The sequence below is a fragment of the Zophobas morio genome, unplaced genomic scaffold, assembly GCF_036711695.1.
Source record: "Zophobas morio isolate AGI-343-1 ecotype UQ-CSIRO unplaced genomic scaffold, CSIRO_AGI_Zmor_V1 ptg000023l, whole genome shotgun sequence".
In the NCBI taxonomy this organism is placed as follows: domain Eukaryota; kingdom Metazoa; phylum Arthropoda; class Insecta; order Coleoptera; family Tenebrionidae; genus Zophobas; species Zophobas morio.
The window spans coordinates 786,169-812,566 of NW_026972128.1; the positions used below are offsets into that span (position 1 = coordinate 786,169).

Sequence of the window (26,398 nt, forward strand, 5' to 3'; positions counted from 1 at the left end):
ATAAGACATATTTAAAAATAACTTTTAAACTTCTCGGAAATCTCAGCTCTACTTGAAATTGAGAAATCTATGTGGTAGAAAAATACACAATATACGCTATATTAAAACATAACATTAGACTTTATTTGGGATTTTCCTTAATCATATTTCATTCTCCCAATCTATGAACGTGAAAATATAAGCTAACCCTAGCTAATACACTTTTCTCACGGGGATTCCTGCGTGAGTTAAAATATTTTATAGCGTAATTCGGGCTAATTGGCTTTGTCGTAATTCCAGTTTAAACGAAGTTCGCTACCTTACTACGTTCTTTGACAAGTTGTCCTACATTTTAATATCTAGAAATTCAGACTTAGCGCGATATTAAGTACTTTTTGCTCCACTTTTTTTCACATAGAAATTATTTTAGTGAAATCGAAAATCGATTTTGTGAACAAAACTTCCTAAAATTACGTTTTAATAAAATCCATTTTTTTAACAACTCTTTTGGAGTTAAAGACTTGAAATTGAATACCTCTAGAATTTTTTTAGATGTTCGTTAAATACGTTATTCTACTATACACTGTGCCAGTTTGTAATTTATTCATTTTCGTTTTCCAAGCAAATTCGCATTTTTTCAGAATTCATGTTAAAGAGCTACAAGCAAAAATGCACTCCTTAAAATTGTGACAAACAATCTAAGGATAAACGAATAAAATATCAATAAATTTCTGTATATTATGCTATCCACAATCGGCTATAATTTATGAATTAGGAGTATTTTTTTATCAACAAATAAGTTTCCTTTTTTTACATTCAAATTAAAATTAAAACGATGAGCTTATTGCATCCAGTGTTAAATTAAGAATTGTATGTTGACCTTGCTAGATTTCCATAAATTGTACCTTATTAGTTATATTATTATCAGTTTATTAGTTTTACAGATAATTTACTAAAATTAATACCATCGTCTGAATCGATTTTGTTCATTACCATTATATATATAGCAACAATCTGAACAAAAGACATAAATAGATTTAAAGTTTTATAAACTTGTTGTATGATCTGATATTTCGTATTATCTTTTGAATTTATGAGAAAAATTCTGAAAACAAAAGTCTGTTTTGAGCGATTTTGAGGAGCATTACGGGAGACGAACCTACCAATTAATGGTAGTACCAAAATGAAAAACAGGGTGTACAGGAACAAAGCAAAAAGAGAAAGACTTGGCGAATTACATGTTTTTACTTAAAGAGTCCCCAAAGATTATTTCATATTCTGCAAAAACAAAACAACACTACGTGTTTTTTTTCAAACTCTCCCAAAAATAAAATCCTCGAAAATTTTTAAATCCTTTATAAAATGAAATACTTAATATAGGAGCTCCTCAAACTCTTTCACACTATAAAAAATCTGATTTTGCGAATTTGATTGTTTCACAGTATAAAGTATAGACACATAATATTTTGCATACTTTAGAACAAAATTTAGGGATGGTGTCATCAGGTTCCTGGAGGGAATAACCAGATAAATTCTGAGTAGCACTTTTATATTTTATAAATTAAGTTCTAACAATTCTTATAAAATTTTGATTTTTTTTTTCCAAAAATCTAAGTACCTGAGGTTATAAAAACAGCAGATAATAAAGTATAGGACCATATTATTTTACTTCCCAAGCATAAGTGACAATTAAATTATCCCCTGCTATCCTATTTTTTTGAGTATGAAAAAATAGGTCTCCCGTTTCCGTCATCTGTCTGTTGCCTGTCTGTCGTCTACGTCGATATTTATTAAACATTGCTGTCAAATTTCACATATGCATTTCGGAATATCGTATATATCGAAGATAATAAAACGCTAATCAAAATTTATATGAGCATCCCCACCAACAATGTAATGACCACCTCAAAATTGTCCCCGTTAAATGTTATTTAAGTTTTATAAAATAACATATTTGCGGTTGATGAAAAGGGCTTGATTTTTTACCCTAGAGCTCTAGATATAAAAAACATCAAAATGTAATGTAATATACTTATACTAACATTTGACAAATTAATTTCGAAACTGCAAAACCGTATGCGCTAAAATCTTGCAAGCGTTTTAAGTTTATCTAGAACATGGGAAATCGTTAGTCAAAATTTATTAGATTATTCTTTCCGAAAAAATTAATCATCTCAATATTGCCCAATAAATCCTATCGAAAATGTACCAAATATGACAAATCTATACTTGTGGTTTATCAAAACATTCATGTTTTTTAAAACTTTTTCTACAAAGTTACTCAACAAAATTCATAAAGAAAACAATTTATTTCACTGATTAAATCAAAATCAACTCACCTCATTTTCCAGAAAATTTGGGAATATAGTGCTAGTATTATGTTATTAGTAAGTATTACACTACACTTATCGAAATATGGATGTTTTCCTAAAATGTTGACTACGTCATTACGAATTTTGTTCGGAAAAACTTCCCTGAAACATATGGAAGGCATACTTCTTTACCAGTACTCTAACAGTTTACACATATCTATATTTTAACTAACAAGGGTTAAATAAATAAAATTTTCAAATTAAATTTTATAATTTTTCGAAAAAGCTGACTATTTGTTCGACTGTACTTTAAAAGCATCCCTCGCTTAAACTCTCTAAACAACCTTAGATCAATTTTTGTTAATTGATATAAAAACGAAAACGAATCAAATTTTGACGCAAAATCTTTTTTTGATCAATATCAGTCAGATCTACTTGTAATTTTCTTAGAATAATCTTATTAACAATGCAGTCAGAGTTGATGTTGTTAAAAAAAAAATATTCGATTCCTACATTACTGATAAACTGAGAAGTCTGCCACTCAGAAAAAGTGATTTAGAGAAAAGTGTATTAAACTAGTCAGTTTTGTTTTCACATTCTGTCACCAGTGCGTAAATTAACTTAAAATTGCATGACATACTGTACATTAAAGTTTTAATAGAATATAATTTTGATACAGGAAAAGGCATAATATATGAAAATTCAACTGAGCAAATCCTTTGTATGTATATATATACAACATCGTTTAGTTTATTATTGAATTTCCTTTATTCAGCACTGCCCGCGAGCAACCTAATTATGCATTCTGCTTTATACTGGTCAAAGTTTTTGACTAAACAATAACCTTTTATCTTAATATGTTCACTACACATTTAGTTACTAAAGTGACAGTCCTATTTACCACATGTCAATTTTATTGAATGGATCGACCTGTCGATAAACTACACTGGCAAACTTAACATATGACGTCATCAAAACCCATACAAAAACCAACAGCAATAACAGATATCACTTCCACCGCCATCTTAGTTTTCCGCAACTGACGCAAAGCACCAAATTTTTATTCACTTTAACCTTCACCTCTGCATAATCAAATTAGAATCTCCCACACTCCCATTACCGCCGGTTCCCATTCCTTAAAAATCTCCTCGAGTGCTTAGATTTTAAGAGCGGAATTTCCCGTCATAGCTGTTGAATAATGCAACATTATAGACTTGTCTTTCTCCCAAAGGCATTCGAATGCTTGATCAACCCTACATGACTGATTTAATCGAGGCCAATTCGATGGGCCACGAGCCGGGCTTGATCGACATATATAGCGCCTCCTGGGGGCCGACCGACGATGGGAAGACTGTAGATGGACCAAGAAACGCCACGATGAGGGCCATCGTCAGGGGCGTGAATGAGGTAATATGACGGCGGGAAATTGCCGATATATAGTTCAAGAGTTCTTCCCTAAGGGACGTAGTGGCTTGGGAAACATTTACGTATGGGCAAGTGGCGACGGAGGAGAGGATGATGACTGCAATTGCGATGGGTACGCTGCCAGTATGTGGACCATTAGCATAAATAGTGCCATCAACGATGGACAGAATGCGCATTACGACGAGAGCTGCTCCTCGACGCTTGCTTCCACATTTAGTAATGGGGCGAAGGATCCCAACACGGGCGTCGTAAGTTTTGCATGCGGAAGACTTTATGTACGCTTAGTGTTAAGATTGTATCGCTTTATCTTTGGTAAAACGACCAAAGTTTTTAATGAAATGGATGGATTGTTGGTGTTTTGAGGAATCTTGTCATTAGTCTGTAAAAATTACTTTTTAAATAATATGTTTCCTCACTGACAGACCAAACAAGTGAGCTACAATGGCTGTAATTCATTTTAGTATGAAATTACTTTAGGAGTACCACGAGGATCAAGCCTCACTCTTTTGCTGTTTCTTATTTTTATAACTGACTTTTCTTCGGTGGTATATAATTATGAAGAACGCAATTTGGCAAAAAAAATGTTTTACCCAGACAGTCAATTCAAATCTAAGAAACAAGCTAGCCATCAATTATTATTAACGAAAATGTAAAATTATTATTTTAATTACACCATGTTAACAAAAGTTAACTAGAACCGACCACATTAAGAATGTAGGTATTTATTTTGATGTAAATTATAATTAAGGTCTCAATTTCCAGAATGATTCAGAATTACTGCATGACTATCAGGCTTTATAAAGTGTAACACTAGCAGATCTTTTGAATTTACACCTACCTGTAGGAAACTGCATATAGTATTTGTGTTATATAAAATGAAATATGACTCATAAATAATTTGATGTCCTTTTTATGACTGACATTAATCAGTTTTACAAGAGGTGCAGAAGTTTTAAAGCACTTGTGGTATAAAGTGCACAAATCGTAGTTCTAACCATGTTATTTTATTAAATACTTTTATCTTTTAATTAAGAAAATGAATGATTCTACGAAATTTTTACTCAATTAAACGATCTGCAGAGGTGTAAAAAAAACTTTGTCCAAAAATGATTTAAACAAATGATAAATGATAAATTATGAAATTGGATTCTCTGATTTTTTTTTTTTGTTTACCATCACATAAGCAATGTCACACTTGCTTTCAATTTTTTTTTTTCATGTAAGTGCCTCTAAATACGCTGTTCGCCAGGTCAAGAAACTATCGAACCTGTACTGAAAAATTCAACAACAAAACCAAAAATAAACAGCTAAAAGCTCACAAATTTATTATGTTCACGCTGTTTTGTGTAATGATTTTTGCCTACGTTTTTGCTAAAATTAGCTTGTTTTAATTGTTATAATCTCCACACTAAAAATTTCTCGGTCATTTGCAAAATTAATATTGAAAAATCATTTGTTGTTGGGGATACACAACACATAAATCCTAATAATTTGGTTTTTCGGCCAGTCACCATTTGCACTATTTGAACTCTATTTTTAAATATATTTTGAGAAGAATAATATTTTATTGTTTATTTTACAATAAATTTTGGCACAAACGTTAAGTAAAAAAAAGTTTTTTAATGCTGCTTAACTTTTAAGACAGTTATAATATTCTTTATTGAAGAATAATATACAGTGTGTTATTGAAAGGTACGTACAAAATAAAATCGGCAATTGGTCTCGAAGTATGGGTGCTAAAAACACAAAAAAAAGTTCAGGTTAAAGTGTTCTCCTTTTAGAGATAAAAATGATTAAAATTTATGTCCAAATTCGTTGTACGCCTCTGATAAAGAGATCATTTTTCGTTTCTGTAGCAATATTTACTCTTGACAAAAGTTTTATTGTTGCAGTTGCTAGGATTTACTTAAATAAATTAATTTTACCTATTTATCCTTCAGTAGCGTCTAAAAAGGTTGGATAAGGGTTAATTTTCCCCTTATAATTTTGATAACACAAAATAAGACTTCTTAGACTTCGGGAATAACTGTCAATTTAGTTGTACGTACCTTTCAATAACACCCTGTAGATGCTCACGTTTAAGTAATTTGTACATGGAGTATATTAAACATCTACCTTTTTTTAATAAAGTACATATTGTAGCTTTGCGACTGATTTGTGTATAATCGAGTGTATAATTTCCATACCACGTGTTTGAGAATATGTATATCTATATTTGAATATACGGGGAACATTCAAATTATAAAATTTATTAATTTTGTTTATAAGAATGGAAATAAACTGAAAGGCGCGGGTATTTATTTGAATTAATTAAAATAAATGGCAGCGTCTTTGGCTAACAAAACTTTCTTGGCGGCGACTGAACTTTGAAGATTGTTAGCATTAAAATTGACAAATTTGAAATCCTCAAAATATCTATGTTGTTCAACTATTTATACGAGGTTAAAACTTTTGTTCATAAAGGATTTAGCGGTTCAATCGAATCGATACTGGAATAATCTAAAATATTCTTAAATTGATTCGCCATTTTCATTGTTGTGCACATGTTTCAGTAGAATTTCTAGTATTCACCTCAAAAGTTAAAATTTTAAAGGGTTTTTCTGCACTGGCTGTGCTTCTTTTCATAGGAAAAGATATAATAATATTAATAATAATAATATTAATATTTTTAATACTCAATTTTGACAAGGTAAGCTTTATTAACAACCACTTTATTTAATCTAACACAAATATTAACAACATTTTTGTTTGAAAGAATTATTCGTTAGTATTTGCAAAAGCTTTCTCTGCACACGTTATTATGTCGTATTACTCATCTTCCAAATAAACAACTCGCTATTTTTTTGAATAAAGGGTATTTTTATATTTACATGTTGACAACGCGCTCATTATTATTTGGATAACTCTGGTTCGCTTTTCATTCAGTCTGTTGTGAATGAAAGTGAATACATTTTTCTTGAATGTAAAAGCTGTATAAAGCAAACAAAACGGTGGAACCGAACCATTGACATATTTATTTTTGCACAATTTTAAGAAACAAAACAACAACAAAACAGTAAAAAACTGAAAGCGATTAAAAGTTTTGAGCTATTTTCCCACAAAAACTTTTTTTATTTTTCTTATATTTTTACTTCCCAAGCATAAGCTAAGGAACTACTGTAAACGAGACCATCGGGCGACTGGTTGCTTTCATATTTTCTCGATGCGTCATGACCCCTAGAGTACGTCCATCCGTCCATCCGTCCATACGTCCATGATGATTTTTGTTAAACAGATAATCTCCAAAACTACTGGACCGATTGTTGCCAAATTTTATATGTGTATTATGAATATCATGTAGATGGTAAAACGCTACTTTATCTAATCATCCCCAAGAACAATGTGATGACGTCACCCCAAAATTGTACATAGTAAGTGCGTTTTAAGTTGTGTAAAATAACATAGTCCTAGACATGTAGTTTATGAATCCATGTCCAGATTTTACCCGAAACGTCAACATTTTTGGAAAAAAAATTCAAAATTATATAACATTTTGTAATTTAATTTTGAATGTGCAAAACCGAATGCTTTGAAACCTTGCAGATGTTTTAAAGTTATCATAAGCATGGTAAATTTTTAATCAAAACATATTTGCTTATCCCTTCCAAAAAATTTAGGACGTCACCTCAAAATTCTGTTGAATACATCCTAAATGTGCAAAATATTAATTAATATTATTTATTTCAATTAATAAATTAGGGACTGCAAAACCGAATGCTTTGAAATCTTGCAGACATTTTAAAGTTATTGTAAGCATGGTAAATTTTTAATGACAATATATCTGTGTATTCGTCCCAAAAAATTGATTACGCATTTCAAAAGTTTGCTTAATAAATTCTACCTAAAATGTGCAAAATATCATGAGTTTTTAATTGTGATTTATCATTACATTCTTATTTATTAAATTTGCTTATACAGGTGGCTTAACAACGTCAAGGTATGAATCAGTTTATTTTATTGATTAAATTAGGAATGGCTCACTCCATTTTCCCGAAAATTTGTAAACACAATACTGTTAATATTAGTACTACATTGCACCAACCCAAGTTGCAAAATGAGGCTTTATAAATTTTCGCATATGTTGGATATATTTCAATTTACTTCAGGGGTCAGGGAAGTTTTGTCGAAACAACGTTCGACCAATTTCTTGAAATAGTCAGCATTTAAAAAAAAATCAAAAGAGTTTATTGTTTAATTGTTACGATAAATTTATCGTAAATTTTAGTTTAATTTTTTTTAGTACCGCACATACGTAAAGTTAAGATTTAAAAATAATAATCAATATTAAACCGCAGACTATAACTAAAGCAATTTGGCATGGAGCACATTTCAGATGATACCTACTTAAAAATTTTGAGAATAATTTTTACAAGGAATGAAGGGACAAAAATTTACTGCAAAACACTATTTTTGTGTACCAATAAAATACACAAGCAAAAAAGATAGAACAAAGTAAAATTTTAAACTGAGTTAGGTAAATGTTTTTCTAAAATTTTGCAAAAATTTGTGTTTTTTTTATGTGCAAATACTTATAGAATAACAAAAAATATATGGAATATAAAATAACAAGATACAGCAACTATCAAGCAATCATTACAAAATATATATTATAAAAAAAAAATGTAAATTGTATACATGTATTTCAACTCAAATTAATCAAAATTCAAGATCATACAACTAATTAACTTTTGAACATCGTCATAGAGCTAGTAAAGTTCTGTCAATTCAGAATACAACTTCTCATTTTAAATATAAGTTTTTTTTATAGATTATCTCGAAAATCCTATGATACCATACATATACTGTCCAATAAGAGAACAGAATTCAGTACGGTTACAACAGTGATGCAAAATTTTCCTGGATATTTTGTTCCCTTACAAAAAGCGAAATTAAGAAGTGAATTTTTTTTTAACCAATCGAAATCGAAAGTTGCATTTTTTATTATGCATCATGAGTACAGAAATATTAATTGCATATTAAAATAAAACACACAATTATTATAACTAATAATTTGTTGGATAATGCTAATACTTTTATTGCATCTTGATGCATTAATTTGAATGAAATTGTCTAAATGGAGATAGTCTAACTGTGGTCTGGGTCGTATAAGTGAGTTTCTTACCGAATATGCCTGCTTGCAATGATTGATTCTTTGAAATTTTTTCTCATGCAATCCAATAAAGAAATTAGGCCCTGGTGTTGCACTCGAGCTAATTAATACATCATTGGAATGCATTTGACAAAATCTCCGGAAACAATCACTGTAGTTGGGAGATTATAAGTGAAAAGCACTTCTACAATATTGCTAAAATTTTGGAAATATTTGATTAGCATAGCATACATGGAACATTTCAAAATCAATACATTTATCCTTATCAAAAATATTGACGTCATTGCAACAACTGTTACAACAAAATCTGATATTTAATGCGCTTCAAGTAAAGGAATTTTCGTACAAATAACCGAATAGATTTTTTCGTGCAAAGCAAGGACTTTAACTCAGACATGTAAACATTTCTCTTCAACTTTTATTTAAATAAAAAAGTATTACAAAAAACCAAAAAATTGCAATTCTGAAGGACTAAAATTAGACATTCATAAACAAATTTAATAATTTCCATTAGGCACCCGTTTTGGAATCAAACAAATCGGTTCGAATGCAAATCTTGTAAAAATTAGACCGACTCGTTCCGACATTTCCGTCCGGTTAGCTTTCTGAATTTTTATCGAATTTAGCTAACATTGGATGGCTTATTACATTTTTCGTTCATTAAAACTAAGCAAATGCACAAATTTCAAGAGAGCCATTTCTCGAATTTGCACAATCATCTCATCACCCCCAACCGCGCCACTTCTCATCTTCCAAATGTACTTTTTTGCGAAATAAAAACTAACTTCTTGAAAAAAATTCCATCATAAGACGGAAGTGGCAATATTTCACCCACGACGCTCCAGCAGCCCTAGCAAATTATCTTTAACTCGTCCGCAAAAAAAATAATTCTGCTTTTCTCCCGACAGGCAACGACGGATTTATACGGCAAGTGTACGACAACACACTCTGGAACATCAGCAGCTGCCCCGGAGGCGGCAGGTGTTTTCGCGCTAGCGTTAGAGGCAAAGTAAGTCTGCAAAGCAAAATACAGCCGTGCGAGTTTAATTGAGCGTAGCTTTGTCCTAATTAAAAGATTTAACGAAATAAACAAGCTACAGCCGCTGGTAATCATTTAATCAGGGAACTTGTTTTTCAGCAACAATTTAACGTGGAGGGACGTACAGCATTTGACAGTATTGACCTCGAAGAGGAATTCCCTGTTCGATGCAAAAGGGCGCTTCCACTGGACCATGAACGGAGTTGGGTTGGAGTTTAACCACCTTTTTGGGTTTGGAGTTCTGGATGCTGGTGCCATGGTGGCTCTTGCCAAGCAGTGGAAGACTGTGCCGCCGCGGTTTCACTGTGAAGCGGGGTCTGTTACAGAAGTTCAGTAAGTATCAAGGGGTTGTTTGCGATGCTGAGTGTTTTGGATTGGGGGAAGTGAACGGAATTGCAAACTTGGTTAATTATCTGGATGAGAGTGGCAAACAGTGTAAGATCTTACCGGAAAGGTCAAACATGACCGTCTGGAATAAAGGGGGATGTATTGAACAGTAGGTTCATAACCTTAAGGGTATCATAGACAAACAAGAGCATTCTCGGATCTGGTTGCAAAGTCAAACTTTCGTAACTTGAAAAAATGTTCATTGCCTTAATAAATTTACGAGAATGGTATTACAAATTTCAATTGCGCACTGCAAACTTATGGTTTAGCTGCGTTAATACAAAGATAAGATTACTCAAAGTCAAAGGCAATCGAGACAAAACAGTATTCTATCTACCTAAGTTTGGATTCCACCACGACAAAATCAACTTTTTTTTTTTGGAAAATTGCTCAAAATTGTACAGTGCGGAATTACTTGATAAACCGACTCAAGTTTTTTCCTTGTTATTCTAATACGTATGCCATGTATACATTTCCAAGCGAATCCTGTAAATAGTTTCAATTTTTCTCACGATATTAGAATTTTCAGAAATCGTCATTATCATTAGCAATACCATGAGTACGGTAAAATTTCCTCGAGAAACTGTAAAAATTCACTTACTACTTATTCACAAACCCACCTCTACACATTTGCAACTTAAAAGTTTCTTTACCCAATTTTTAAGAAAGAGCAAAGAAGCACGAACAAAAACGGCCAAGGATTTTTGTAAGTTTGTTTACATACATATAGTTACATTTTTAAGTCAAACTTTCAAATTGACGATAATCCGACGAGATGAATATTGTGGGAAAGATAAATTTTCAAAAATCCAAACTAAACAAATACAGATGATTCAAAGTAGTGCACTAACTCAACGGTACGTTATGAAGTTCACAAGTCAAAATTCGAGAAAAATTATTAAAAAATCCCTTTATTAGTTTCACGTTCACTTTCAAAAACAAAATATCGATAATTTAAAAAATTGATCCAAAGTTATTTAAACAGAACTTCCCTCGCTCCTAAAGTATAGTCGAACAAATACAGCTTCTTTGAAAAATTATAAAATTTAATTTTGCAAGCCACCACTGGCTCGTGACCTTTTGAAATGAGGGGACACAATTTGATTCATGAGTTAAATATGAAGATATAAAACAGGCTGTTATTTGTACAGAACTTCCCTCGCCCATAAAGTACAGTACATCAAATTTAGTTGTTTTGAAAACTGAAAAGATTTGATTTCGCGAATATTATTTTTTATGACAATTATAAGTTAAATAAATATATATAATAATGTTCAAGTAAGAGTAAAGAAACGTGCTATACGATTTTTTTCACGTGAGTTTTCCATTACAAAATTTTGCGATGACGTCATCAACATTTTTCCAAGGACACGTATATCAGTTTGGATAGATGTAGTGTAATACTAAAAATAAAAGTACTGTATTCCCAAATTTTCGAGAAAATGAATTGGGTCGTTTTGAATATTGATTTTTGATTTATAATCAATAAAATAACGATACAGTTTACTCACATGTGCCGCGTGTATTAGCAGAGACGACCGAAAATCATTTATGTATAAGCATTCTTAATTTAAGACAACAAGCGATAAACGTGAGAGTGAAACAGAGAAACTTCAAACAATACCTATGGTCGTCCAGACTTTTTTATTGCTTCGACTTTCGCTTGTTATATAAAATATTGAATTTTATTTTAATTTTTGATGGTGTAATTCACAATTGGTTGATTCTAACTTGTCTATACTACATTCACAGAACCTAGTCAGCGCAACAAAACAAATGTACGTCTGCAATATTAAAGTAAATGTAAACAAGGGTGCTACGCCTGTGTTTCAAACGAGTTTTTACTTCACAAAATTTTGTGTTGTATCTCCAAATTTTCGAGAAAATGGAGTGAGCTACTCCTGATTTAATCAATAAAATAAATTGACTCATTCATTACTTTTTTTGAGCCACCTTTTTAAGCAAATGTAAAAAATTGGTCGAAAGTTGTTTCGACAGAACTTCCCTGAAGTACAATGAAGCAAATTCAGCATTTTCGAGTTGAGTTTTTGCCTTACACAATTTTGTGATGACGTCATCAACATTTTTGCAAGGACACATATATCAACTTGGATTGGTGCAGGGTAATATTAAAAATAACAGTGTTGTATTCTAAAAATTTTCCGGGAAAACGGAGTCAATGAAATGAATTGACTCATTCGTTAATTTTTTTTCAGACACCCCGTATAAACAAATCTAAAAAATATTAATGCAGTGATAAATCACAACATCATACTTTGCACATTTAAGATAGCATTTTTTCAGCAAAATTTTGAGGTGACGTAATCAATTTTTTAGGGGGGAAGAGCAAATACATTTTGACTAAAAATTTATCATGATTATGATAACTTTAAAACAAATCCAAGATTTCAAAGCATTCGGTTTTGTTATTCCTGATTAAATCAATGAAATAAATTCACGCATTCATTAATTTTTTTGAGTCACCCTGTATATGCGAATTCAAAAAAAAATGAATGGAATGATAAATCACAAGTACAGAATCATCATATTTTGTACATTTTAGATAGGATTTATTCGGCAAACTTTTGAGCTGACGTCATCAATTTTTTGGAGGGAATAAGTAAATATATTTTTATTAAAGTTTGATCATGGTTATCATAATTGTAAACCATCTGCAAGATTTCAAAGCATTTGATTTTGTAGATTTCAAATTAAATGTCAAAATGTTGTTTCCTAATTTTGATTTTTTTTTCCAAAAATCTGGACGTTTCGGGTAAAATCTCAATTCGGAGTCATAAACTACATTCATGTGTAAGACTATGTTATTTGATACAATTCAAAACCCAATTAATATGTACAATTTTGAAATGACGTCATCACATTAGTGGTGGGGATGATTGGACAAATTTTGGTTAGCGTTTTACCACCTACATTATATGCCTAATATAAATACAAAATTTGACAACAATCGGCGTAGTCCTTTCGGAGATTATCTGTCTAATAAAAATCCGGGAAGGCAGACAGACGGACAGACAGACGGACGGACGGATAGACGAACAGACGGATAGACGAACAGACAGACGGAAACGGGAGACCTATTTCTTTGTCCTCTAGGGGTCATGATGGGTTGAGAAAATGCAAAAGTAAAGAGTCAGCCGACGGACTCGATTACAATACTCCCTTTGCTTACACTCGGGAAGTAAAACTATGAGTACATCATATTTTTTTTTTCATATTCTATCCACAAGCATAGAATCATAATATTTTGCATACTTTAGGTAGGATTTATTTGGCAAAATTTTGAGAAGACGTCATCGATTTTTTGGGAGGGGATAAACGGATAAACATTGGTTCAAAATTTACCAGACCCACGATAACCTTAAAAAGTTTGCAAAATTTTAGAGCACAATGGTTTTGTAGTTTCAAAGTTACATTGCAAAATGTTGCTACATAAAATATATTATTTTGATATTTTTTCCATAAATGTGAATGTCTGTTATAAAAATTCAGCACGGATTCATAAAGTACAAGTGTGTACGTTGTACAATTATTGTTAATAATTTAAATAATATTTATTTTATTATATTATAATATTATATTAAATTTAAAGAAAACAGTCTGGGAATTTCAAGACAAAATATTTTGTTACGAAATTTTTAGCGGAGATTTAACTGATCACCTTGTATAGCTTAGATTTAAAAGACAACGCCAACTAAAATCAACATTCGACCAAATAGTGTATTTGATATTTTAAGAAAATTAGATTAGCATGGATTTTTAAGATCTTTATTCAACCTGTTTAGACGGAGTGTAAAATACAAACATTTTATTTCTCACCAATATTATTTTTATTATTTATGCGTGGCAGTAGATATTGTAAAGTGCCAGAAGCTGTTATTTGTCGACGACTAAATAAATATGTTCTAATCGAATGGCGTATCTTTTCACGTAAGTTGATATGATCCAGTATTCTTGTTGTATACTTGTATAATATCTTATTTATTAATCAAAGATATATCTGTAACTTTTGATTAAAAATTTAACTTCAGGATGACGTTTTAAATAATGTTGTAAAATGGTATAAGATGTTTAGTTATAGTTATAGCAATTAGTAGGTACGGTCTTAAAACACTGATGAATTTATTATGTTATTCTTTAATCAGAACTTGGCTTGAATAAGCTGCACTTATTTGGAATCTCATGTACATCAAACTGACGTGGTTAAATTTTTTTTAATCCTGCAAGAGGATCCGACCACCAATTACTTTTATACAATTTATTAAATACTTAATAAGACAGATTGTTGTTTTCCATTAAATTAAATTATTAGTACAGTTCCTCGTTTTAATTCAAAACAATATTTATTGTTTTATGCAAAGGCATCTAAAACTATGATAATATTGTATTAGTTAGATTTGAATTTGTTGTTACCAGTGTTAATTTTATTGCACACTTATTTTGATTTTCTGATATCTTTCCTGTAATTGGATGAAACCTGTTGGAAACAAATTAAATTATTATTACTACTTTTATAACTCAAAGAGCTTTTATTAGACTTGCCAAAAAATAACTAAGTATTTTACAGATTGAACGAAATATTAATCTCTAAAACTCCTAAAACTTTGTCAAAACCATGAGCAAAGAAGGATATGAATTCCAAGCAAAACTGTTGCATAACCAAATTAATTTGTAAATGCGAGATGAACAAAATAAAAAGATCCTAAACAATTTAAAATTACTGCTAGAAATGCTTTTAAAACGGTAAGACAAAAATGAAAACTATAAAAGAGCATTCTTAAGAGTTATCATTATCAAGCACTAAGCTGTATGAGAGTCTTAAAATCCCCTTTCTAGATTCCCACTTGGACTTTTGTCCTTCGAATCTTTGTGACATGAGTGATGAATGAGCATAGAAAACGGCTTCATCAAGACATGGTTACCGTCGAAAGACGCCACTAACAGAACGGAATAACGAAATACTCGCCGGTTTCTGCCTGATATTGATATTGAAAGCAGGAATTTCCACAAACCAATTAAACAGAAAATGAATAAAGAAACATAGTAATTATAGAAATGCAGTAGTGTATAATAGTGCTACGCTGCGTATAATCTTATATTACCATTTTAAGTTTTTTTTCCTAAAATTTGCTGCGCTAGGGTAAATTTATTTTTAACACTGTAATTAGAACTACAACAAAAGTTATATATGTGGATAGTCTACCATCTGGCTGCTTCAAGTGTATATCAGAACAACGTTCACGAGTTCCAAAACTTGTTAGATACCTACAATGTGAGTAGATTTTTTCCTCACATTCTTGACATTTCCTATATAGCTATAGATGGTTTATTTTTTGGGAATATTCACATAACAGTATTATAAAACAAAATCTACAATGACGAGAAAAAATAGTCTGTCAAACTTTCTTTTAAATCTCAACAAATTATAATAAAGTAAAAGTCTATTGCTACGTCTTGCCTGTTGAATTGTCGCAGCATACCGCTTTGTAGCACCAAATCCTCAAGACAAATTAAGATTTGTAAGAACACTTGAAAAACTCAATAACTCATCGTCCTGCAAAACAATTTCTTTAATGCGATTAATGAATTGTATCGATTGAAACAAAAATCAACTTGCAAGCTTTCGGATAAAATCAATGCTTGCTTTTTATGTTCAAATAAATCTCCTTTTTTAATTTTTTTATTGAAGTGAGAATCAACAAGATAAGTAAACACATAATATCTGCAATTATTTTTATATAAACTGACATAATTTGTGGAAAAACTTTAACTTGTAGACAAATACAACTGTTTTGCTAAACTTTCCAAAACCATGTTCATTACAACTTATTAAAAAGCTCACAGGAAAACTGTAAATTAGACCATCAAGGTAACGCTGTTAACTATTCCCAAAAAAATATTGTCTGCGTCAGAGCACAACTGCTTTGCAAATCCAATGTAATTCAATCACAAATCAATCCTTTCTTTTGTTCCGAAAGGAGATAAAGTTTCCATCCAATTCGTTCAATTCGAAATGACATTTCGTCGAGAGAATTAGGTATTCCGTTCTTTTAGGATTACGATCTCGCTTTTTGTTTCTTTTTTCTCGGTAAATTTAAACTAAAATCGATTCTCAATAAAAGAGTATGCCTATTTGGTGGGAACGTCGAAATCTCCACAACTTATTCCGCGTTCTTATTAAATTTTAGTTTTATGTGTTTAGTTATTTAAATAACAAAACTTTTAAGTTGTTGAGGAAACAGTTCACTACCTGTTAAGCAAGTTTTGTAATGAGCGTTTTAAATGCAAATTTGGCTCGCATCTTTAATTACAATGTCTATTTTGTATGACGTACACAAGTGGAAGTTTTACCCAAGGGAAATGTCTTGTTCACACTGTATTATTTAAAACATTCTTAATTTACATATTTATATCGCAAACATGCGCAACCGCGTGTATAATGTGAAAACTGGTTTGGAAATTATTTTAGTAATTAAATAGTATATTACCTATTAATATTTGAGGGATAACGCTTTTTATGATAGCTCTTGCTTGTTTATGACATCATTACCTTTTAGACTGTGGCATCACATACACACCTTTTTTTAATGGAATGATAAACATTTTTGATCAGGGTGAATTTTGATCTTCGTAATTTGTTAACTAATAATATACGATAATATTTCTGGAGAAATAGGCTTTTTGAAACATTTTGCAAAGCAAGGGACACCAAATTCTTCAAAATATTATTTATTAAATATTTTATTATAACTAAATATTATTATAAGTTCGCAAACTGTTTAAGTTAATTAAATAACTGCTGAGAACAATTAAGTTTGCAAGTAAATTCTGTATTTAAGATTGATTATAGTACATCCTAAGAAAGTATGCGGTATTTATCGACTTGCTACAACTCTCTAAATTTTAAATTTGATTCTAAAATGGTGTTCCGTTAAACTAGAACCAACCTTGTTCCAGTCATAACCGCTTATAAGCGAGTTCCTCACTGAACAAGCTTTAATAAAATTGATGTCTACATTGTTATAACATGAGTGGGTAAACTGCTTTCGTGCAGCAAACGATGCTATTGAATTTTTCCTTAAACAAAAAATAATAGGAAATAACATGCAATGTTAAGCAGATTTTACATATTAGAATAATTTATTTTTTGATTTTACTAATTAAATTAAATAAAAATATGAATTGCTCAAATTAAGTAACAGCTTTTTAAGTATATCGAAATTTTCCGTTGGGGCATGGTTCAAATCCGATTAATTAGTCACGTGATTAGTTGCCTTGATTTAACTATACTTCTGTAAGTTCTTTTCCCAAACTTAAATTTTACCTAATAAAAAGTAACAACTCTTGGTTCGAATGATCACTTTTCTGATTTTTTATTTGTACGGAAAACATGAGATTGCCTCCAATCTAAGCGATATTCTTAGAATATTTCTAAAATTTCACAATAAGACCAGTAGTTTGCAAATTACCTGTCTAATAAAATTATCAAAAACACAGAGACAGATGAAAACGAAGTACCTACTTTTCTGATTCTAGGAGTTATGAAACGCCAAGAAAACATTAAATTAGCCCTAACTTATGCTCAGTATGTAAAAAGTCTTAAAATATTCCTGCGTCAACCATCAGAAGGAAAGAACATTACAGAAAAACATAGAATCGCAGTAAAAATGTCACTTATTTTGTGGTATACACTCGACTGCATATCCAGTAATAGAGCAGTTTTGAAATTTTATACATCTTTTTTTTTATTTGATTACGTTCCCCTACAGGCCGGTGGCCCAATTACAGGGGAACGGGGGACATACACAACACCCAGAGCCGGGCGGGAATCGAACCCACGACCCAAAGTGTAGCGGGCAAACAGGAAGCTACCTAACCCACCCGGGTCCTCATAACAATAGCACAAGAATTTCTAACATGGTGATTATGTCACCTTGTACTATGTGAAAAAGTTTTACACATTCTGCATAGGCATTCAGGTGGACATACTCTTTTCGAAGTTTTTGATTTTTTTATTGCAGCTATTACTGACATCCATTATTTACAGAAAAATCCCGTCATCTAAAGCTCTCATTATGAAAATTACGACCAACGCATGCCAAGACGAAAGCACCGAAGTGCGTTACCTGGAACACGTACAGGCTGTCCTCACGGTGAATGCAAGTCGACGTGGAGATCTGGAACTATTTTTGACGTCACCGATGGGCACAAGATCCATGATTTTGAGTAGACGACAAAATGACGACGACTCGAGGGACGGTTTTACAAAGTGGCCTTTCATGACGACCCATACATGGGGAGAGTATCCTCAAGGTACCTGGTTGCTCGAGGTAAACGCATTTTTGTTGGGAGTTATCACGATAATTTGTAATCGAGTCGTCAAATCCACACTATATTAGGTTTCTAATTGTTAAATTAAGTTGCAACTGATTCGATTATACATTATCTTGATTAGAAGACAGTTTTTTAATAGTTTCGTGTTTTTTATGTGCAGGCAAGCTTCAACTCGCAGTTACCACAAACAGGATTTGTGAAAGAATGGTCTCTAATGCTCCATGGCACAAGAGATCCGCCGTACACAGAATTGTCAGTTTTAGATCCTCATTCTAAGCTCGCTATAGTTAAAAAGGCTCATGAAAATCGAATGAAAATGTAATTTCTGTGACTTTTATTTATTGATTTATTTAACTTTTTCGTTCGACATATGTATTTCTGAAGTTGTACGGTATTAAAACCTACATTCCATATTTGTTGAAATTTTATAAAGATCGATATATTTTTAAGTAGAATGTAGTGGTATACCAATATTAATAAATCCATCAATCTCTAACTGTACTGTAATATAAGCATGTGATTATACTTTAAATAAGTATATGATATCAACAAAATTATTGTATTTTATTTTTACAAATGTTGTACAATGACGATGACAAGAGCTTATATTTTGTATAGGTGATTATTAATTTATACATTATTTGTTACAGTGCAATATATCGACTCAGATAGATTTGTACAAAAGATGTAAATTGTTTTCAATATTATAAATAGGTAGGTAACATAAAGAGAACATTATTTTAAATTGTTATTTCGCTTGCTTCAGCTGGCTGACAACTGTAAATAAAATTAGAATTTAACCAATTTTCAATTATGGTTTGATTTAAAAATAAACTTTTATTTACTTTAAAAGCTTATTAATGAAATCATCTCACCTCAGTCAAAATTAATAATAAAAAGATCAGTAATAAGTTTAAAATACACAATTCAGCTCAAACTATATAATGACTGTAGTCGAACACACTACTCATAAGCAGCTTTCGGGATCCAAATATTAAAGCTGTCTTTGAATTTAAGTTTTATACTCAAAGTAGATTTTTTTAAACAATTACGTCAGCTCAAAAAATGTGTAACAAAATGATTACGGTTTTATGAAAAATTGGGAAAGTTTTGAAAGAAATGATATCGACAGCTTTCATTAACTTTTCATGCAGACAATGTAACACCATTCCCAGGATTATGAGTAAATTAGACAAGTTAGTAGTCTAATATGTGTAACTTTTTAATTCAGATTATTATGCCTAGTTTTCTTAGTCATTTTCCTATTTTCTATGCATTTTTTTTTTTCAACAAAAACCGGTATTTCTACCAAAACATCAAAGAACAACGTTGAATTTGACTTTTTACCCTGATTTTTAACCCCTTTTTCTAACTCAAATTTTCCCAAAAACATCAGTTTTTTAGAAAAATGAGTCGTTTTTCAATTTTAGTCATTGAAGTTTGTTGAGTTTGAAAAACAGCCCATTGAAGTCTTTTCGAAAACACAAAAAATTGAGAAAATGACCTGTTTTTAAGCCCATTTTATCTATTTAAACATCGATTTTTTATGGAAAATACTCTGTTTTTTGTGGCTTTTTTAAAAATGTGAGCCAGACGTAACAATTGAATCTGTGTTTTTTGTTAAAAATAATGCATAGAAAATAGGAAAGTGACTAAGAAAACTAGGTATAATAATCTGAGTTAAAAAACTACTTAGACTACTAAAATTGAAAATCAATTAGTTTTTCAAGTGCATATCAGATAAATAAAGAACTATCTAACTCACATTTTTGCTGAAATTTCAAAACAGCATTGAATTATAAAAATCAAAGAGCAAACAAACTGACGTGGAAGTTTTAAAAATCGAATTCCATAAAAATCTGAGTTGTCATAATCAATCTTTTATTTTTAAATTTATCAACAAACGACATTATTAGTCATTAGATTACGATGATGAAATTAATTATAATACTAACAAAAAACTTTGATAAATAAATGGATACTCAATCTAAGTCTTTGTACAAAATGGAAAACTGAAAAAACTTTACAAAATTATTATAGAAATAAGAATCATTCAGATGGGCATCATGCAACTTGTAAAGAATGTTGAGAATCTGCACTAAAAGAAATACAAGATTCAAGTATTTGTAGTAAATGTGATATTGAAAAAAGTAATGATAATTATTTTCAAACTAGAAAATTTAAATGTGGCAAACAAAATAATGTAAATAGGAAAATAACTAAGAAAACTAGGCATAATAATCTGAGTTAAAAAGTTACACATATTAGACTACTCAAGTTATTTTTGATTTAGTCAACAAAAACAAACCTCTTCATTAATTTTTTTGCGATATTCTCATAAAATAAAATAATGTTACCAAAACACATACAAACACAAGGCATATTTTTTAATAAAAAATTATTAGACTATTTTCCAACAACGTCATCAATGTTCTATGTGAAATACAGAGTGATTATTTTATCTGTTCACGCCTGAATAGGCAGCACATTTTACTTTCCATAAACGTCATCGTCTTAAAATTTTTATAAATAATAAATAACGTGTACATGGTACCTAATGATTGCGCCAAAATTATGACAAATTAATTCTAACAGTCAAATTATTCTCAACTTTTGCTAACAATGTTTTCGAATTCTAAAAAAACCGATATGCTTTTAACTTTGGGAAAATGTGACGGAAATTTCCATGCTGCCGTTCGTCTACATGCCAGACGATACAATTCTTTCTAACGGAACATTCAGAAGCCACGAAAAAAAAAATAAGAGAAATTGATCAATTTAAGAAAACCAAAATTAGACGTCTTACAATAACAACGTCAGGAAATGAAGCTGCCCTGATTGAAATTATAGAAGACAATCCTCATGTGAGTCAACGGCAGATCACAGAACAAACGCAGGTTAGTCAAAGCACGGTTTTTAACATCCTGAGGGCAAACCGATTTCACCCATGCCAATTTAGCCCTTCCATTTCAAAATGAAGATCATTCGCGCAGAGATGGTCATGGTGTCGTACAGACATTCATATAACACCCGAGATTTCTAATTAGACCACGTAGAAATTTTGAACGCAGTTAGCGCGGTGCAAAGAAAGATAAGACGGACGATTTGAGTACATATTATAGGATACCTATTTATTTATTTTATTTTATTTTATTTATATTTGTTTAAGGATCGAATAAATTACGTTCTATTTCCTTTAAATGTTGCCATTATTAGTTGCTTCACGTCTTTGTTGTCAATATGACATAGTGTGATTTTTGTGTCGCTGCATTTACTAACTATGATTGCTAATTTAAAAAGATTAATAGATTGATCAACGTTGCTTAAGATATGTATAATGTGTTGCCTAGCGAGTATAAAAATGTGGTTTTTTCGTCTGCATGCATAATGTATCTTTTCATCCTCACTAATTTGGTGATGTTTCCATTTTTTTTAAGTAAATTTGTCTTGAAATTCATATTGAAACATGCTGGTTTATTTGTTGTTTAACAATGTCGCATCTTAAAAATTGTAGAACAAATTAAGCTGCACTTTTTGTATTAAAATCTGCATTATCAACTTTTTTGAAATTTTGTCAACGCATCAGATTAGTTATTTAAAATGTATTGATTCATTTCCTTAAGAAAACTGATAATAATAATATTAATAGTAATAATAATAAGGTTTATTCTCCAACGGGACAAGTCCAATTACAAGAAAATATTGTCACGACTGAGGTGTTCTAAGGGGTTGGTAGAGCGGGGTAAAAAAGCCCAGTTCGTGAGTTTACGTTATTTCTATTGATAATAATTCAAATACAATAAAACTACTTACTGTTTTGTTGGGAGAAACATGTCACAGGTTCTTTTTCTTTCTCTTGCCACAACCCAACTGCCGTCCACCCGCTCTCGTCAACCCCACGAAGCCCTTGCAGTGTCAGCAACTATCCCTACTGTCGGTATGTGTCGACACTCCATGGCCTCGATGGAATCATATCGCGAGCAGGGTGTTTGGCAATCCCATCGTAACTAGGTTACATATTTTTGTGACTGTGACATATCTCCCCCCCTAGAGAACACTGGACCCCAGTGTTCCTTTAGTACAATCTAATCTTAAATACTAATAACAACAATATAAATATTCTAAGGGTAACAATAATTAAAGCAACCAAATCACAATGATGACAGTTTCCCTGGCCGACTTCTGACACATGGGAGTGGGTGACCCCTCGACCCTGAACACCCGTTCCCCTACGAGCTTATCTGAATTGTAGGTCCAATCGCACAGTCGTGGTGGTAATGCAGCGTGTTGAACAACAGCAGAATGAGCGAACGTACAGAAAATCCCAGTTTTCAGAATCGCGTTGCCAACGTGGACATCCCTTCCAGTGTTATTTCTGAGGCCGATACAGACATCATCGTCGGAGAAGAGGACGCCAGTACACACAATGTTTGAGGCATATCCTCCAACGGCTTTTAAGTCCAGAGAAGAGGTTATCCAGAAGATCACACTGCTGAGAGGCAATGAAGAGGCAATTGGACTTCTTAGTGCTTCGGTTCTGGAAGTTCCGGCACCATGAGACAGCTCGAGAGTACTGAGGTGCAGAGATCTCCGGGGATTACAGCCATCGACTGGTGTTCCCGCCTCCCTTTTGTGCTCGGTTGGATGTAGGGGCCAGGGAGCAACCATTAATCATGAAACAACATGAACCAAAATTATTACTGACTACCTACTAATGATTATCCTAACCCTGATAATTCTTACAATTTTAACTTCTTAACTTAATTATTATATTATCTAAGGAAGTACATTTATTTATTATTATTATTATTAATTAATTTTTTTTTTTCCATAGGTACATATATATGTTTTAATTGATCTCTTCACTTGAGATCGTAATTCTGATTTTCTCTATTAAGGGTCGAGTTAGAGAGATTTTGTAAAGTATTGTCAGACGTGTTGTTGGATTTGGGGTTGTTAAGTTTAGAAGGCGGATAGTTAGTGACCAATTATAGTTCATGGATTCCGACAGGTTATTGTAAGTATGTGGGTAGAGAATGGGTGTGAAGCGAATTAAAGACAAAGGATTTTAGCGTCCACCAGGCTGCAGGGATTATATGGTTAACGTACGATATTGGGGCATCTTATCTGAGCACGGGAACCCAACTTGTATGATTACTTCTCGCTCATAGTCAAGTGAATATTTAAAGGGAAGTTTGGGTTTCAGTGCTCCGAATAGATTATGGGACGAATGATCCTACCTTTTATTTTTGTTATGATTAATAAGTCTTCCTCAGTTCAGTGAGAATAACTCGGAGGCATGACATTTCTTTGGGCAGTGGTGACTAAGTTCCTCAATCAGTCGTTCCGTAGTAAAATTGGTCCGTGCAGCTTATCTTCCTCAAATCTGGGTAGAAAGTCCTAGTTGTTCAATTTGCTGCCAAAAATAGAGTGCCATACTCGATTCAGCAACTTTGCTAAAAAGAACAGTAATAAGTGCGGGTAATGTATTATTAGGATCGGGCCTCATAATTGAAAGTTCGCACGATTAGTGTCCCAAAAGCTCCAGCTGATACTTTGTCTTGTGCCTTCGTGTATGGGATAAGGGCAAACAGACACAGATGCACATACCTACGGAAACGAATATTAATATCTTTAATTCTTTTTTTTTTTTTCCTGGAATCCCCTACTTTATTCCTTTTAGTCGCCTTTTACGACACGCAGGTGCTACGGTTGAGGAATTCTTGTATACCCCCGTCAACAGGGTATATGTTTTTTCGAGCGTTCTTACTTTTCGTCGGATGTGCCGTTTCCCGTCCATGGATCGTTATACGGTAATATCCTCCCTACGTGTATGACTTCTTTTTTAGATCGTTTATCCAATTTTTGCACCTCATAATCAACGTCGCTTAATTTTTTTGTAATATAATATGGGGCAAACCACCGCAATAATAATTTTTCACTTTTCCCGACTTTTCGAACAGGAGTAAATATTTTAACTTTGTCTCCTACCCGAAATTCTACGTGACGATGTTTTTCGTCGTACCGCTTTTTGCCGATGTTTTGTTTTAATCGAATATTATCCACCGCCATGTTCCTAACCGCTAACGCTTTTTCCCTAATATTTATTATATCTAGATTTTCAATATTCTTTCTTAGACTAGTTTCGGACGGAAGTACTGGTTCGCGACCGTAAACTAACATGAAAGGTGATAATTTAGTCGTATCTTGACGAGAGGTGTTATATGCGAAGGTCACGTGTGGAAGAAACTCGTCCCAATCGGTTTGGTTAGTGTTTGTATACATCGCTAACATGTCGGCCAATGTCTTATTAAATCTCTCTGTCAGTCCATTACAGCTAGGGTGATATGCCGTGGTAAATTGACGATTTGTACCCATTATTCTCAACAATTCGCCTATAAGCTCTGATCGAAAATTTGTCCCGCGGTCACTCAAAATGTCTCGAGGAGCCCGGTGTCTCGTTATTATATTTTGTAACATAAACTTTGCTACTGAGCCCGCTTTGGCGTTTGGTAAGGCTTTAGTTTCCGCCCATCGTGTCGGATAATCTGTCGCTACAATAATAACCGTTTTACCGTTTCGGCTCCTGCGAAAAGGTCCAAGAATATCCACCCCGACCTTCTCAAAAGGAGTCGCTACCGGAATCGGATGTAGTAACCCGGGTGGTTTTTGATTTTGTGCTCCCTTACGTGCCTGACAATCTGGACATCCTTTTACAAATTTTTCTATGTCCGACTGCATTCTATCCCAGTAGTAGCGGCTTTTTATTTTGTGATACGTCTTGGCAATTCCCAAGTGCCCTGCTAACGGTTCTGAATGGTGTGCAAAAAGAATTTCGTGTACGAGATGTTTTGGGATAACTACCAGATCATCGTTGTTAATTGCGGTCGCGTTTTTTTTATACAGAATACCGTTCACCAGTTTAAAATTTTTTGATTTTTTTCTTAAAGAAATGGTTGATGGAGTATTCTCAGGATCTTCAAGTATTTGAATTAGATGCTTCACATCGGGATCTTTGCGTTGCTCAAGAACAAGATCTTGGTTTACCAAGAGGAAAGTAGGTATGTCAAAAAGATCTACTTCGTCTTTGGGCGCCTGAGACACCGGGTTCCGTGAGAGACAATCCGCATCGGCGTGTGCCTTACCGTTTTTATAAACTACCTCATAGTCAAATTCTTCTAATTTGATAGCCCACCGCGTTAGTCTACTCGTTGACTGGTTGGAATTTTTTAGATAGCACAGAGCGTGGTGGTCTGATTTCACAATAATGGGACGCCCGTAGACAAAATGTCGGAAGTGCGTTAAACCGTAAAGAACAGCCAGCGCTTCTAATTCCGTTATAGAGTAGTTTTTTTCCGCACTGGTAAGTGTTCTACTCGCATATGCTATTGGGTGCATTTGACCCCCGCTTTCTTGTAACAAAATTACGCCTAATCCCTCTTTTGACGCGTCCGCTCGTAATTCGCAGCCGATTTTCGGGTTAAAATGTGTTAACACCGGGGATCCGCAAAGTTCCGTTTTGAGGCTATTGAATGCCCTTTCCTGATCTGTTTCCCACTTGAATTTTGAATTATGTTTCAAAAGCTTGTGCAGAGGGCTAGCTATTTTGGAGAAATTACCTATAAATTTTCGATAATAATTTGCAAGTCCCAAAAAACTCTGAAGCTGTTTGATGGATTTCGGCTGCGGAAAATTTTTAATAGCAGCGAGTTTTTCAGGATCAGGTCGGATAACATCGCTACTAACAATGTGCCC

The 26,398-nt window shown here is 32.5% G+C and overlaps 1 protein-coding gene across 2 annotated transcripts in view; it reads left to right on the forward strand.

The window, feature by feature from the left end:
- The window catches only part of LOC135134146 (neuroendocrine convertase 2), a 138,770-nt gene extending 119,275 nt beyond the window's left edge, over positions 1-19,495 (forward strand). For both annotated transcript variants that reach the window (XM_064062766.1, XM_064062765.1), the window contains exons 7-12: positions 3,523-3,698; positions 3,752-3,964; positions 9,774-9,874; positions 10,004-10,237; positions 18,357-18,639; positions 18,804-19,495. In XM_064062766.1, coding sequence (XP_063918836.1) covers positions 3,523-3,698; positions 3,752-3,964; positions 9,774-9,874; positions 10,004-10,237; positions 18,357-18,639; positions 18,804-18,965 — 1,169 coding nt within the window. In that variant the 3' untranslated portion in view covers positions 18,966-19,495. The remainder of the gene's footprint in view (positions 1-3,522; positions 3,699-3,751; positions 3,965-9,773; positions 9,875-10,003; positions 10,238-18,356; positions 18,640-18,803) is intronic.
- Positions 19,496-26,398: the final 6,903 nt, after the last annotated feature.